At 59.1% G+C, this 15,498-nt stretch overlaps 1 protein-coding gene across 1 annotated transcript; it reads right to left on the bottom strand.

Moving 5' to 3' along the window:
• Positions 1-345: 345 nt before the first annotated feature.
• XYLT2 (xylosyltransferase 2) lies at positions 346-13,673 on the bottom strand. Its single transcript, XM_025995871.2, has 11 exons — positions 13,472-13,673; positions 6,746-7,238; positions 6,283-6,458; positions 5,798-6,000; positions 5,298-5,378; positions 4,910-5,126; positions 4,653-4,829; positions 4,154-4,416; positions 3,672-3,867; positions 2,718-3,051; positions 346-1,583 (listed from the first exon to the last, which is right to left on the bottom strand). Exons 1-11 carry the CDS (start codon positions 13,604-13,606, stop codon positions 1,261-1,263), a joined length of 2,598 nt encoding a protein of 865 aa, XP_025851656.1. The 5' UTR covers positions 13,607-13,673; the 3' UTR covers positions 346-1,260.
• Positions 13,674-15,498: the final 1,825 nt, after the last annotated feature.

Raw genomic sequence — 15,498 nt, 5'->3', positions numbered from 1 at the left:
CATGGGATGGGTCCCTGGTGATGCCAAAGGCAAACAAGCTGACCTGTGGAGCTGCTGGGTTAAGGCCCTTGACAACTGAATTGGCTTTTGCACTGGTCTACTGGGTGGCAATGAGCAAGTGTCCAAGCCTCTCTGAGCCTGTTTAGCCCTCAGAAAAAAGAGGGAGCTGTTTTAGATGGGTTCTTGCATCCCTCTTAGTTCTTGGATTCTAAACTGTTCCCACTCTAGGGGAGTGAAACCTCCACCTTCTCATGGCTACCAACACATACCAGTGAAGACGTTCAGGAGAAGGCCAGACAGTGACAGCTTCCCAACACTCAGGAGGAAAAGACACAGAGGCTCGACTTAGAGAGATAGAGATATATTTCTTCTGTTGCATATTTCAGACTTCACACTGAGCTTCAGGCACAATGCTGCTCTAGGTTCTTCTGAGAGCCCCGACAGAGTCCTCTTCCCACACTGCTCATGAGGGCTCGCCCCTCCAGGGCGGGAGCCCAGGCCCTGCTTGCAGTTCTGGGTACCTGGGAGACTCTGTGTTGGTCTCAGCAGGCCCTGATGCCCTGCCTTGCCTACCAAGGGGCAGGACATGCCGGAAAGCCCTTGAGCCAGCCCCACCCCTTCTTTTACAGTCCCCTGGCTATAAGAGGAGAGGCTGTCTCGCTAGAGTCCAGCTCTGCAGCGCTCCCCCAAATCACCTGTTCTCCGGGCCTCAGAGCCTGGCATGGCACTTGTACCCCTGGAGAGCTTCAGCCATGAGCACCACAGGCCCAGGCGGGGGGTGGGGGTGGGGGGGAACGAGGCCCTGGAGATTGAGGCCAGCTCAGCCTCCTCCAGAGCAACAGCAGATGGGCTCCTCAGGCCCCTGCTCCCCAGAGCCATGGCCCACTTCCTGGGGCTGCTCTGAGCCCTATTGCACAGTTTTCATTTCCAGTTCCTCCCCCTATCACCCATTAAAAACAACAACCAAAAAACAAAAACAAAAAAACCAAAAAACCAAGAAACCTAGAAGGAAAGTGAGGAGGAGCGGGGCATGGAGGCTAGAGCCCTTCTCCCCACATTCCTGCCAACCCTCTGGTCCCCAGCAGAACCATCAGCAATAAGTACCACGCCCATCTTCCCTGCCGTCTGCTCGGGTTCTTAATGGCTGGCAAGGACGTACTGCCTGGGCCTCTGGTTCTTGCCTGCTGTGAGGGGAACACCCCTCCATTGTCTGTAAGGTGCAATTCCCCGGGTCATCCGGAGGTGTTGGCTGGGGCCCTGCTACCTGAGTCGCCCGTCTGCTTTGACAGGCCCCAGCTCTGATTTGGGGTCGGGGAACACAGAGCTCCAGCTGGTCAGTCTGCAGAGCTCCAGGGAGGGGCAGGCGGAGGGGCCCATGGCACACAGTCCAGCCACAGACCAGAAGCCACTCAGCTCCCCATCTGTCCAGGCCTCAAGTGCCGGGCCTGTGAGCTCTGCATGCCGGCGGGCGGCCTCCTCTGCGGGCTCTGGCTGAGGCAGGTTCAGGATGCCACTGAGGCCCTGGAAACTCTGCTCCATGTACTCGTTGTGGGGTGGCCCGGCGTGCAGCCAGCTGGCATCATCTGGGGGGTGCAGAAGAGGCAGTAAGTGAGCCCTGCCTAACTGATTCCAAGAAGGCCAGACCCTGGCATTCAGGTCTGGGCACCCCAGCTTCTGTCCCAACTCGAACACAGAGTCACAACTCGCTGAGTGACTTGTGACCTTGTGCTAATCCACAGAACTTTTTATACCTGTAAAACTGTTAGTTTTATAAAATCAAGACCATAATTTCTGAATTCCCAACTTGACGATTTGGAAGAGTGGATTCAAGGCACTTTGGAAGATAAGGTAACTTTCCCATAATGGTCTGGTCTCTGTCCCCTTTGCCCCTTCTCAGCCACTTCCAGTGGTTCCCAGAGCCATCAGGGGCCCCACACTCAGGCCCTCCTAGCTTTGCTGGCCTTCCTTCCCACGCCCTTATCTCCTACCCCCTCGGCCCCGTTTCCCTCATGCACCAGATGCCTGTGGGGTTTGTCTCCTCAGCTTAGAATAGCCTTCTCTGTCTATAAAATTCCAGCTCATCAGGGCTCAGCTCCAATACCGGCCTGCTGGAAAGCTGGCCTCCATTTGTCCCCACCTCCTGCATCAGGCTGGGAGTCCCGGGAGAACAGGGGTGTGGCTCGTCTGCTCTGGATCTGCCACAGCACCCCAGTACCCCATCTTTGTCTAGGTTACCCTTGCTCTGACCCACCTTCTCTGTGATAAGACATAGCCAGAGCAAGAAAACATCTACCTCCCTATTGAGCACCTACTGTATACAAGCCACTTTTACCCATATACTCATCCTTAATATCTCCCAGGAGGCAGTTGTATTAGGCCCTCCTTGAGGGAACCTGAAGCCTATGCCTGTGGGGAGGGCCATGGGACCCCGCCCACCCAGCCACATGATGGACTGGGTGGCCAATCGGATCAGAAGGCCAAGTAATCTGCTGAGGATAAAGGCACAATTAAAGTGTCAAAGCAATATTCCAAAACCAAGTCCACCTGGCCACCAAGCTTGCCTCACTACCCTAGCTCGGTGTGGGGATCCTAAGGGACAGACCATCCAGGCCCCAACCTTGCCTCTTCCCCTACTCGAGGGTCAGCTCTGATGGTCTACCTCTTGGGGTCACCAGCACAAATTGTATCCTGTCTGGCTTCTGGGCCTAGATCCTTACCTTTCCTGAGAGGTAGTTTGCGGTTGAAGGTCAACGGCAGCACGAGGAAGCGGGTCTCACCCAGGGGTTCCCAGAATTGAAGCAGTCGGACAGTCCAGGCCCCGGGCCGCAGGGGCCGGCTCAGTGGGGGCTTGTACTGCGTGACCTCGGTGTCCGCGTCTACCGCAATGTCATAAGACGTGGCTACCACGTATGTGGGGTCGATCCACACCACAGTAGCTGTGAGGTTGGGGCCCCGGGCCCAGCGCTGCATGGCTACAGGCTCATCCAGTGGCCCCAGCAAACCCCCAAAGTTCCGGAAGAGACGCTCTTTGGGGTCCCACTCAGTGCCAACCTGTAGGGAGGGAGGCAGCTGGGCAGGAGCCGGGTGGAGGGGAGGGCAAGTCCTCTCTACTCTGCTGCTGCCTCTAACTCTCTGCATGACCTTGGGCCAGTCACTGTATCTTTCTAGGCCTCAGTTTCCCCATTTGCAAAAGGAAGAGCTTGGACTAGGATTTTTCTAGTATCTTTCTCAGCTCTGAAATTTGTTCTGGACTCCTGTTCTGGTTTGTTCCATAGTGGTAGGGGCAGTAAGGCAGAGATGAGGTTGGAGGCTTTGCCCAGAGACCATCCCCACATGAAGCCACGGCCTCTGAGAAAGAGCCAGAGGAAGGACACTCCAAAGCCTAATGGAATCTCCAAGTCCCTCTAGAAGAAAGCCACCATGGTTCAGAAGACTGGGCTTGCACTGTAGGGCAACTACAGTCTCTACCCTGCTCACTGCATGCCCTCTGTGCACCCCGGGGTGGGAGGCCCTCCTCAGCGTGCACCTGCCAGGGAGACACTGGCTCCATTGCTGGGAAAGAAGAGCCCGTGCACCCAGTCCTTATCCCTCCCTTGGTGTCTGTCCCCCTCTCCCCACTACCCTGGGTCTTGCTGGGGGTCAAGAGAAAGCAAGGGGAGGGCCTGTCCCACCTCCAAACTCTGGAGCCGGCTGGCCTGGTCACTGCGCCCCAACAGCTTCAGCGACCCCTGGGGCATCAGCCACATCTCAAGCGTCTCTGCCGGCCCCTGGGCTGAGGGCTGCACCGCCTGCGTCACCAGGTAGCCCTGGAAATGGTCGTCATAGAAATACAGGTGCACGCTGGACGGCAAGCCCCTGGGCTCAAACCTAAGAAGGTTCCAGCAGGGAGAAAGGGAGATGCCATCAGCACACTCGAGTTGGCCTGGAGTCCCAGGGAGGGGGCTCTGGGGAGTCCCCCATCCCTAGGCACTTCTTTTGCCCCAGATCTCACACCCACGGCACCTATGTGCCTTGCTCTCGCTCGCTTTGTTCTATTTGCATTTTCCCCTGCTTCCGACTGGGGGCTCCCTGGGGCTCCCTGGCTCTTTCTGACTGGCCTCCCCATGGGGTGCCACACGCTGAGGGCCTGCGGTATGTCGAAGGGAGGTCTCACCTGCAGAGTGGGGTGGCCAGTGGGGGTATAGCGGTGGCAGCATGGCGCAGGCTGAGGCGGGCGAAGGCGGTGTAAGCGGTGAGCATGACGTCACTGAGCCCACCAGGGCCATCGGCCGCATCATAGGTGTTCTCCCAGTAGGCCTTGAGGGCTGGCGTGCCCGGCGGGTAGCTGCCATACAGGTGGAAGTCCAGGATTTCCAGTACCTCCTGGTTCACAGTCGACTCAAACTTCCGGGCGAAGAAGGTGGGTCTGGAGACTTGCTGGAGCAAGAGAGGCAATGGGGATGAAGGGGTCTGGAGGTCCCAGGAGGTGTAGCTAGGGTTGGGGGGGGGGCCCTCCTGGCACCTAGCAATCAGGGTCCTGGGACCTTTCCTCCTGCCATTGGAGCCCCAGCCCCCCAGGTTCCCCGAGGTGCTCACCCTGATTCCTTGCTCACAGACAGAGGCTGGGGCCAGGAGGGGGCCGGGGGCTGGGACAGGGGGTCCTAGGAAAGCACCTGCAACCGGAGGAAGTCCTGCGGCTTGAAGTCGTTGGGCGAACAGCCACACCAGTCCACAATGTGCTTGTACTGGCACTTGCAGCCTAGCCTGCGGTTCCAGTTGGTGACGCGCAGGTTGTTGTCCACCAGGCTCTCGCAGGCCGGGCTGTTCTCCAGCACCGTGTGGAAGAAGGACTGCGGGCGGGGTTGAGGGTGAGCCACGGGCACCCCGTCCCACGGCCTCCCTGGCCCGGCTGGGGACGTGGGTTACCCACCTCAGCGGGGAGCAGCGTGTATGTGTAGAACTGGCGCAGCTGAGCCACGAGCGGGTCGTCTGTGTATACCACATACTCCACAAAGCTGCGTGTCAGCACGAACCAGTCGGAGCCGCCGTCCACCACGATGCCTGCTGGGATCTGCCGCTCACCCAGGCGCCACATGTGTGAGTCACACTCATGGAAGAGCCGGTCCAGACCCTGTTTCTTGATGAACCTGCAGGTGGCAGACAGGCCATGATGAGGGTCATGGGGGGGGGGTTGGGGGAGGGCAGGCTCTCTTGTGTGCCTAGGGACCAGCAGGCCTCAATCTGGGTGGGCTTGGTTTGTAGGCTCTACAACCGGGCTGCAAGCAGGGCAAGGGGGGGGGGCCTCCCTGACCCCTCACCTGGAGTTGTCCCGGCCATGTGACTTGAGGAAGTTCTTGTCTCGGTTCTTAGACAGGAAAGCCACCAGCTCCTCGTTGGTCCTGGGGAGAGGATGGGGCATGGGCAGTGTATCTAAGGGGACTGGCTCAGGCCCAGGGCACACTCCCCACTGGCACCCCTGTCTTCGCCCTCTGCCCCTCCCTGCCTCACGGACAGCTGTCCTGACCACATGCCCTGCCCCCAGATGATGCTCTGCGGTGGTGGGCACCTACAGCCCTCCTCCGCCCCTTGCCCTTTGACCATGTGCCCCATGTCTGTCCAGGCCTCTGCTTACTTCCTAGTCTCTTGTCACTCTCAATCCTGACATCACCTTCACCAGCCCCTCCCCTTAAAACGAGGCTGTGGTCCGGGGAGCAGAATGAGGCCTGGGGGAAGGGAAGGAGTCAATCAGGCCCCTCCCATGCCCAGGACCCCCACAGGCCACCTTCTGCTCTGGAGGATTCAGAGCACTGCCCCCTACCTGGTTGGGTAGTCGGTGGCACTAAGATTGATGAAGAAGTCCCAGGCCCAGCCAGGCACCTCCAGCAGGTCCTGCATGCTCCGCAGATACATCCGCAGCAGGCTGGCCCCGCCCCAGATGGTGACCATGCGCCAGGGTGTCACCCGCACATTATCATATTGCCGGGCCAGCTCCACCACCTCGCGGTGCAGGTAGTTGGAGCGCTGCGGGGGTAGGTGGGGGTACTCAGCAGCCGCAGGGGGCCCCCCCACTAGCATGACAACCTCCCCACCCCATCTCCAGGACAAGTGACATGTAATGGAGAGACTGCAGGGCAGGGCTCCAGCTCCTAAGGGGCTATGTCACCTGTGCTGGCTGTTCTCCACATTCTAGGTCTCCTCTCCTATCTGTGGGTCATCTGAGCAGATCAGAGAGCCTGGCTATCTGTGACCTTCTGGGTCTCGATGCTACTCGCTCAGATTCCTGTGTTGTCCCCCCAACAGTACCTTGTCTACATGGATATAAAAGAAATGCTGCTCATGGTAGACAGCCTTGAGGAGACGCTTTAGCTGGCGGATGGCACGGCCATGAACCACCAGCATGTAGGCGATTCGTACTGGGGGGCCGTCCACGGGCTGCTGGGCCCGGACCTCGTCCCACTGGATGCCGGGGTTCATCTTCCCTGAGAGGAGAGAACAGGGCATCAGTGAGGCCCCTCCCCAGGCCACAGGGTGGCAGGGAGGCGGGAAGAGGGACTGCCTGCCTTCCAAGGGAGGACCCTGGACTTGGAGCCTGACACTCCCTGGTCCTAGCTCTGCCCCTGTCGCTTAATGCACTTTATCGCCAGCTCAGCTAGGGCGGTGGGCCCCTCTGAGCTTCCCTCCTCTGAGAAACGAGAGTGAGGATCCCTGCTGTGCCACCCCCCGAGGGTTACCACCCCTCTGCCCAATGCCTGTCTCTTATTCTTACCAGCCAGCTGGCAGTGCCTGGGCACAGCCTTGGGCATGAGGTTCCCGGCCTGGTGCAGGCACACCACGTTGGCGATCTCCTGCTGGCACTGCTTGGAGCTGGCCCGGGCCAGTGCGGACAGCGCGTCCTTGCCCACGATCTCACACTTGGGGGTGAAGCCATTGTCCGTGGGCTGAGGGGCGCCCTCCACACTCCCCGTGTCTCCATGTGGTGGAAAGCCAGCCGCCCCGACCAGCGCCTCCCCGGCTGCCGCCCCACTCAGGTTCTGGCGGCCAGGGGCCTCCGGGGGCGGGGCCGGTGGGACCCGGCGGCTGGCCCTGTGCCGGCTGGTGACAGCCCGGACCACCTTGGCCACGGGCATGCCCGGGCTCTCAGCACGGCCCCGCCAGCGCCCATGCCTTCTGCCTGCGCTGCCGCGCCGCCCGGCTGAGCTGTCCGTGTCCTTGGAGCCCTCGCCGGGGTCCAGGGGCCGTGGCTTCCTCTGCCTTCCTTTCTGTAGAAGACAGGCAGACCCAGGTCACAGGGACGGTCACTGTCCTCCTGCCCTGTAGTTCCCCTGCTGGCCTCAGGCCTACAAGACCCAGCCTCACCCTCTGCCCCGAGGGGTGCCATTCATTGGAGGACTCTGCACAAGGAATGCTTCCCCTGGGAGGCCTCCCTGACTCACCAGGGAGGAGGTGCCATCTGCCCCGTGGCCCCACTGCCCCACATCCCCACATGCTCAGGCCACAGGGCACTGTGTCCACCTTGTACTTTTGAATCAGACACTGCTCTTTTTTTCAGCAAATATGAAAGTGAAGGTCTGCATATGTCACAAAAGAAAGGCATGGAGACCCTGCAGAGGACGCAGGAGTCCCGGCCAGGCCCCGGGTGGGGACAGGGAGGAAACAGGAGGAGACAGGAGGAAAGCATTCTACCAACTACAGCGTTTCCACGTGCCGGTGCGGAGGCCATGAGAGCCAAGGGGCCTCGCCTGCTGGGGAGCACGGGGAAGCCTGACACCCTGATGTTGGTTGGCTTCTCTGGGAGCCAGAGACCAAGGTGGAGTTGGAGTGCGTGACTCTCACCGGGTTCACACCTACGGACGATGGGGGGGGGTGGGGGCGGGCAGGAGTCAGCAGGCCGAGCCTGAGACTGCCAAGCCAGCCTGCCCCTGGTGTTAGAAGGGACAGAAGGGAGAGCTTCAGACAACAGCGCAGCCCGGGACAGCCTTGGCCAGCTGGTGGGAACGGTGCAGACGGCCGGGAACCACTGCCGCACGCAGGCACTGGCCAGACGGCTGAGGCAGGGCCGCAGGGCACCCGCGGCTGGAGGCTGCTACCTAACTGCTCCTCGAGGTGCTTCTTCCTAGAAGGGAAATCCCGGCTGCCACACCCGCCTCCTGGCTCCTATGTCTCTCCTCCAACCAGGTACTCCCCTAGATGGCCCAGCACACCTGACTCCCCCTCTCCCTGTCCCCCTTCTCGGCACCCCTCCTTTTTGGACCAAATCCCACCCATCCTCCAAGATCCAGCTCCAAGTCCCCAATGTGAACCATCCCGTTTGCCCGGGAGGGGAACATTCCTCTGGCAGGCTGGGCTCCCAGGTGAGGGACCGTCACCCCAGCCCCATCTCCCCCTGTCCAGCGGAGTAGCTGGCACCCAGAGGACATGTGGCTCCTGTCTGCTGGCTGAGATGACTCCCCCAGGCTGCCGACCTTCTCTGAGCAGGTAGGGAAGGAGGTGGGAGCGTGAACGAGACAGAGAGTGAGCTAGTGTGCTGGAAGGAGCTGTGACGGCCATCTGCTGCGCCCTCACCATCCCCAGGGACCCCTCCGTGGGCCTCCCCACCCATGCACCATAGGCCTCGCCTTCTCTGGCCTGGCCTCTCGACAGACAGTATGACCTGCCGGTCCATAGCAGCCTCCTCACTAGACCCCCAGCTGCCCTCCTGGGGCTTCTGCTGCTTCCCCGGCTGCCTTGGCCCACTCTCCTTGGTCTCCCCAAGGCCACTCTGGGGCCCTTCCTGACCCTCGCTTCCCGGGGGGACCTGAGTCCAGCCACTCTCGGGTTTCTCCCTCTGGCCTGGACTTCTCCCTTGAACCTTCAGGTGTTTAAATGCCTGCCTGCCCCTTCAATATCTCCCTTGGGAACTTGATAGACCTTTCGAACCCACCAGTCCAAAAGTGAGCTCCTCCACTTCCTCCCCGACCTGTTAATGGCGACCCTCTCTTTCAGGTCATTGGGGGGAGTCATCTTGACTCTAGTTTCCCTCAGACCTCACATCGATCCCTCACCAGTAAGCCCTGGTGGGGCCACCTTCATGATACATCCAGAGTCTCACCACCTCTCCCGACCTCCATCACCGCCACCCCTGCCCAGCGTCCCTGGTTCCCCTGCTCCTCCTCTGGCTTCCAGATGGTCTATTCCCATCACAGCAGCCCGTGTTCCTGTTAAAACAAGCCCCACCTCACTGCCCCTCTGCACCAAACCACCCATGGCCTTCCCTCCAAGGGCAAACCCCAAAGGTCCTCCAAGAGCCTACAGAGGCTCCGGGAGCTGTGTCTGGCCACCCCTCCCTTTCTGATCTCATCTCCTACTAACCTCTCCTCACACTCACTCTCCTCCAGCCACAGTGGCCTCTCAGTGTCCCTCCACACTACCTGCCAGGCACTGTCCCCTGTGCCTGGAATGCCCTCCCCTAGAGGTCCCCACCACCCAGGCCTTGCCCCCTTCAAATTCTCTGCTCAGATGGCATCTTCCCACCAAGGCCCACCCTGATCCACTGGGTGCAAACTCCAGCTCTCCTTCATCCTCTGCTTCATTTTTCCCATAGCACTTACTTCCTTCTCTCATGCTAGAAGGTATTTATTGCTTCTGTGTTATTCTGTGTCTCTCCACTCACAAGAACGTAATGTCCATGAGGACCGGGCTTGTGTTGTTTTGTTCACTAATGCATTCCAAGAGCCCAGAAGAGTGTCTGGGAATGGGAGACACTCCATAAATATTGGCTGAATGAATGAATGAGAGTAAAGCTCTTGGTACAGGCTCAGCATTCCATAGATGCTGACACCCTTATTATTATTATTATTATTATTATTATTTATTATTACTATTACTATTACCATCACTGGAAAAGGATTAGGACATAGTCAAATGGGAGGTCAGGAGAGGCGCCAAGGCCCTCAGACATTTTGGACTCGATTGGGTTGAGTTGTCCCTGTTCCTCCCCCTGCTCCCGTCAGAGCACAGGAGGCACCTCGAGTGTCAGGCTGACAGCTACCTTAGGGCCAGACCCCCTACTCCACCCAAGCACCTATGCTCTCTGTGTATGGCACCCAGCCAGCCCTCTGATCTCTCGAGAGGAGCCCGATGAGAGCTAGGGGCGTCCACCCCCATCTGAGGAGACACTACAAGAGGGAAGGCAGGGTGGGAGGAGGAAGATCTCCCCACGCACGTTGGGGAGGGCAGCCAGGAAGGGTTACTGCAGCTCCATGGGGCTGAGTGTACGTCAACCAGGTGACATCTGACCTGGCTACATGGTGGGCATGGAAAGACATTCCCGAGCTTAGGTGGCTAGAGATGGCAGAGAAGCTGTGGGCTCTTGGGTGGAAGCTGGTACCAGCAAGACAGGAAGCTGGTCAAGAGGGCAGGGCATGGGGCACATGGCCAGGCTGGCTGCGGTGGGGGACAGGATGTGGGAGGAGATGGACCGCTTGGTGTCCTGCACTGCAGCAGGGCACCGGCTGATCCTGAGAAGGTCAATCCCAAAGAAAGCTGGGGGACCTGAAGGTAGCAGTGACAATGGGGCAGTGGTCCCTGTTGGATGGCCAGCCCCCACCTCCCCCTCCTCCCACCAATGATCATATGGGCATCAGCAGGGCCCCATACTTGTGCTCCCAAAGGGACTTTCTCCAGTAGCCCTGAGGTCAGGGTGCCCTTTGATTACTGGCCCTCTGACCTCTGGCCTGGGTGCCTTCAGGCCTTCGAGGATTCCTCTGCCCTCTGAGGAGGCATTCAAAGTCCTGCCCACTTTGCAGCTCTGCAGTCCTCCTTGGTACCCTTCTCTGAGCCCCAGAGACAGAGAACACAGAATCACTTACCCCACACCCCACCACCTTCAGACTTCTCAGCCTGTGTTTAAAGTAAGTGGTGAGACCATGTTTGTGAAAGCTTTTAAAACCCTAAAGTGGCTCTTTGGATGTTAATGGTCAGCCCTAGTCTCCACTCTAGCCCCTGCACAGATGGGTAGAATGTGCAAATGAAATGCACATCTGGCCCCACCACCCTCCTGCTTCACTTACAACCCCTCCCTCGGGGTCTCTAGGATGTGCCCCAGACTAGCTCTTGAACCTTCTTCCTGAGAACATGCCACACCCTCCTTCCCCCCACACCCTCCTTCCCCTTCCTCGAAGACACCAGCCAGCCACGCCCATTCTCTGCAGGGCCTCTACCCAGACTCTGTCCCCCTTGTCCCCAGGATGACTGGCTTCTCCAGCACATGTGCTGCTTCCCAGCAAAGCCTCCCCCCATCACCCAGCTCCACCAACCCCCTTGATACTGAGTTTCCTTTCCACTTTCAGGCTCTCCCTGTGTACCATCTCTCCAGCGCCTGGGCCTCCTTGTCTACGTTGTTTATTTCTGTATCCCCAGTCTTAGCCCAGTGCCTGCTAGGAAGTGTGAGTTAACAAACATTTGTTGACTGACTGACCAACTGGATGGATGAGTCCCTATTCCCAGTGTGCACAGCCAAGATAATATTTACTGGTGGCTCAGTGAGCACCAGGAACTCCTGTAAATACTTCACGAGCATCATTTTCTCTTGATCTTCATGATCACCCAGTGAGAGAGGTGCTACCAGTATCCCCTCTTGAGGAGGGACACTGCCGAGGACACGGGTTAGGAGACATGCCTGTGGTCTTACTGCCACTTAGCAGCAGTGTGGGAAGAAGACCTGGGATGGGGAGGCGGGGCGGTCGGTCGCATGCTGGTGCCCACTTTCCTAGGCACCCTTCCACAATGCCTGGCTACCCCCAGCTTGGACGATGTGGCTGCTGAATGGGTCCAAGCACTGATGGCTGCCTGGACTGCACAACCTTTAGGTCACGGAGGATCTTTTCCGTTCCAGTCCAGTCCAGCCCTAGCAGCTTCTGCCAGGAACCTGGATGAGGAGGTGGGGAGGTGGGATCCCAACTACTCTACTGCCCCAGTTCTCCACCCCAGGCTGTGGGCAGAGCAGCAGGGATTCCAGGCCTGGACAATCTCTTGGCCCATTCAGAGACTCACAGACTCAGGGCCATTGGTTTCTGCGAAGCCTCAGATGTTGTGCCATGGCCCTCGCCAGAGTGGTCACCGGCCTCTGCTCACATACTCTGGGGTCCGAGCACTAACTGCCTTCGGAGAATGTCTCAGCTGCTCAGACAGTCTTCTTACACTGACCCCCAAAACACTTCCCGTCCTCCTCCTCCTTACTGGTCCACACAGAACAAGCTCACTCTGCTCGGGTGTCACAGAATCAGCCTTTTCCTGACCCCACTCAGCTCCTTTTGGAGTTATGGTCTCACATGACTCTGTTACAGCTCCTGCACCATCCCAGCCTCTTGGTTCTCTCCCAAACCACAAGGGCAGTCCTTCTCCCAGTCTCTGCAACAGGCCTTCCAGACTGCCCAGCTGTAGGAAGGGTAAGTGGACATGGAGGCTCCCTGGCCTTCACACTGCCAGGTGGAGAGGCCTAAGAGGACATGGCAAGCAGAACATGACTCTCCGCCCTAGAGGCACCAGAAACAAGGGGGTGGGGGTACGGGCACAGAAGTCCTGCCCTCTGGCCCACAGCTTAGGGCCAGCGTTTGGCCTAACTCCTGGACCTTCCAGGATGGCACATACCCCACTGGACCCTTCTGGACCACCCTGGTAGGGGACGTGTCTGGGCCTCCAGCTGAAACCAGCCAAGAGTGAGTGACACTCTCAGAGCAGGGACCTGGGTACTGAGCTGGACAGGATTGTCCCTTCTCTGGGGCCTGAGGCTCTGCTAACCCAGCTGATGCTATCCCCATTCCCTAAGAGCTAGAGCCCACCCACCGTCCCTTCCCTAATGTCCTGGGGCTACTCACCAGCTCACTTCCCCCAGTCATCTCCTCCTGAAGACCCCCACCTTTCTTCAGACCCCAGGCTAAGAAAGCCATGCCCGGGGGACACTCCAGTTCTCTCCCTTGGGGTCACTCCCTGTTCGCTCAGTGGCCGTACCGACTTCCAGCCCCGGGCTCCACTTCTCCAGCAGTGGCTGCCGCTCAGGCGCGGCTGGGCGCGGACGCCCGGGGTCCCCCGGCCCCGCTCCTCCGCCCACCACGCGCACACCCCCGCCCCCTCCCAACTTCAGAAAGTTTGGCCTGGGGCTCCCCACCTCCGAGCAGGCTCGGGCCCGGCCCCGCCCCCCGGTCCTGCTCCCGGCGCCTGACCTTCAGAGCTCCCCGGGCCGGAGACCACCCCACCAAGCCCCGCTCCTCCCGCGCGGGCCCCCGTCCGCCGCGGCCCGGGCCTCCGGGTCACGCACCGCCCCCGCGCGCAGTCCCCGGGGCCCTCCTGGGAAAGGGGCGCCAGGGGGCCGATGCCCGCTCCCGGCGGCCGCCCGCGCCGGCACGCACGCGGCCGGTGCCCCACTTCCCGGCCGGGGCCGCCCGCAGCCCCACCAGGACCCCGCGCGCCCCCGCGCCGGCCTGCCCGCCCGCCCGCCCGCCCGCCGTCGGAGCACCTCGCCCGGCTCGTCCTCCTCCAGGCCGCTGAAGCTCCACACCACCAGGCCCTGCAGCAGCAGGATGGCCAGCGCCGTGGCGATCGCCAGCTTGTAGCGCCGCACCAGCTTCTGCACCCGCGCGCTCGCCACCATCTTCCTGCCCGGGACGCGGGGCGCGCGCCCAGCCCTGCAACCCGGCCGCGGGCGCGCGCCTGGGCGCGGACCGAGCCGGCTGCCCCCTCCCAAGGAGGCGGGCCGGGCGCGCGCCGGGGCGGGGCGGGCCGGGGGCGGGCCCGGGGGCCGGGGGCGGGGCCTGGGGCCGCGGGCCGCCTCCCCGGCGGTGCCTTCCCGGTCTTCGCCCGCGGCGGCTCCTGCACGCGCTCACCTGCTCGTGGACGGAAAACCGGCCGCCCGACCTCCCTCGCCGCCTGGGGTCGCGGGGTGAGGGTGGGGGTGGGCGTGCGGCAACTCAGCTCCGTGCTGATTAGCTCTCCGCCCCGGGCGCGCAGAGGATACTAGAGCTCCCAGGAACGCCGAGATGGGAGAGGTTGTGTAAGCGCGACAGGCCCCTGCTTAAAGCCCTGGAGGCCTCACTAGCTGGGCAAAGTCTAACTCCCGCCCCCCCGATTGCACGCGAGGCCTTGCACAAAGCCTTGTTTCGTCTCGCCTCTTTTCATCCTAAGGGTCTTTTTTTTTTCTAAGGTATCCACAACTACTTTTTTTTTAAAGATTTTATTTTTTATTTATTCAGAGAGAGAGAGACAGAGACACAGGCAGAGGGAGAAGCAGGCTCCATGCAGGAAGCCCGACGTGGGACTCGATCCAGGGTCTCCTGGATCACACCCCAGGCTGCAGACGGCGCTAAACCGCTGCGCCGCCACCGCCACCGGGGCTGCCCTCATCCTAAGGGTCTTAAGACCTCTCCTAGAGCCATGGTTCCCAAATTCTAGGGTGCATCGGAAGCACCTGGAGGACTTGATAAAACAGATTGCTGCTCCCCATCCCCAAAGTTTCTGTTTTAGTAGGTCAGGAGTGGGGCCCCGAGAATTAGAATTTTCAACAAGTTCCCAGGTGATGCCGATGCTGCTAGTCTGGGACTACACTTGGAAAACCATTAGACCTTTGCATGTCTGTTTTCTGTGCCAAGTGCTAGCAGCTGTTCCCTGCCTCCGTCCTCTTCGCAGTCCATGGCATCCCTCCCACCAAGTGTTTCCCCAGCACTGCGCGGTGGAGCACTAACTATATAGACAGGTGTGATTTCTCTGGGATCATGCGTTATTCACCTTTGAATCCTTGAGGTGACATTGGACACCAGCAGTGCTCAGGAAATGTTGCAAAAGAAAGAGGAGGTGAAGCCCAACTTGCTGTTTAAACAGCTGACCCTAACAGTTTTTGAGGGTCTGGCATGTTCAAGCACCGTGTAGACAAGGCCTGGGTGCCAGCAGCCCTCCCCTGAACCTGGCATACCCACGGAGAGAGGGAAGAGAAGCCAGAAAGCAGTGCCCATCAAAGCAAGGTACATGCCCAACTGATGAAGCCAAGCAGCATGAGAACGAAGCAATAAAAAGAGCAAACCCAAGATTGAAGATTTAAAATAAAGACTGTAAAAAAATAAAATAAAATAAAAATAAAATAAAATAAAGACTGTAATGATCCACTACAGAGCGGTCTGGAAGAAGAAATAGTTAAAAAAAGATTTTTTTTTTTTTTTTTTTTTTTTTTTGGAAGGCAATGTTAAAGGGGTTTGGAAGTTGCCAGGCCATAAACTTGGTGAGGGAATTCTAAGCTGTGATGCGTACAGGAGATCCAGTTATTTGGTGGCACTTAAATAAAACCTCTTTTAATCATCTCCAGCCCCTTTGGTATTTGTAATCATTCCATTCTTAAGCGTTAGTTAAATGGGAGAATTGTAAACAATGTTTCAGATGACAGTTTGGCTACTTAAGAGAGCCTATACCTCTAGGATTTTGGAAAACATCAGTTGACATGCCAGCAATTGATATGTTAATTAAATATTGATCTTGTGTGCTCATTAAATCAGGTTC

The sequence above is a fragment of the Vulpes vulpes genome, chromosome 2 (assembly GCF_048418805.1).
Source record: "Vulpes vulpes isolate BD-2025 chromosome 2, VulVul3, whole genome shotgun sequence".
NCBI lineage: Eukaryota > Metazoa > Chordata > Mammalia > Carnivora > Canidae > Vulpes > Vulpes vulpes.
Note: the sequence above shows the minus strand (reverse complement) of the source record. Positions and strands in the feature narration are given on the sequence as shown.

Coding starts and splice junctions, on each gene's coding strand:
- XYLT2 (XM_025995871.2), bottom strand. CDS start 13,606: ATGGTGGCGAGCGCGCGGGTGCAGAAGCTGGTGCGGCGCTACAAGCTG. Junction 6,001..6,282: donor TTTATATCCATGTAGACAAG/GTACTGTTGGGG, acceptor CTACCCCCGCAG/CGCTCCAACTACCTGCACCG. Junction 3,868..4,153: donor CTGGCCACCCCACTCTGCAG/GTGAGACCTCCC, acceptor GAACCTTCTTAG/GTTTGAGCCCAGGGGCTTGC.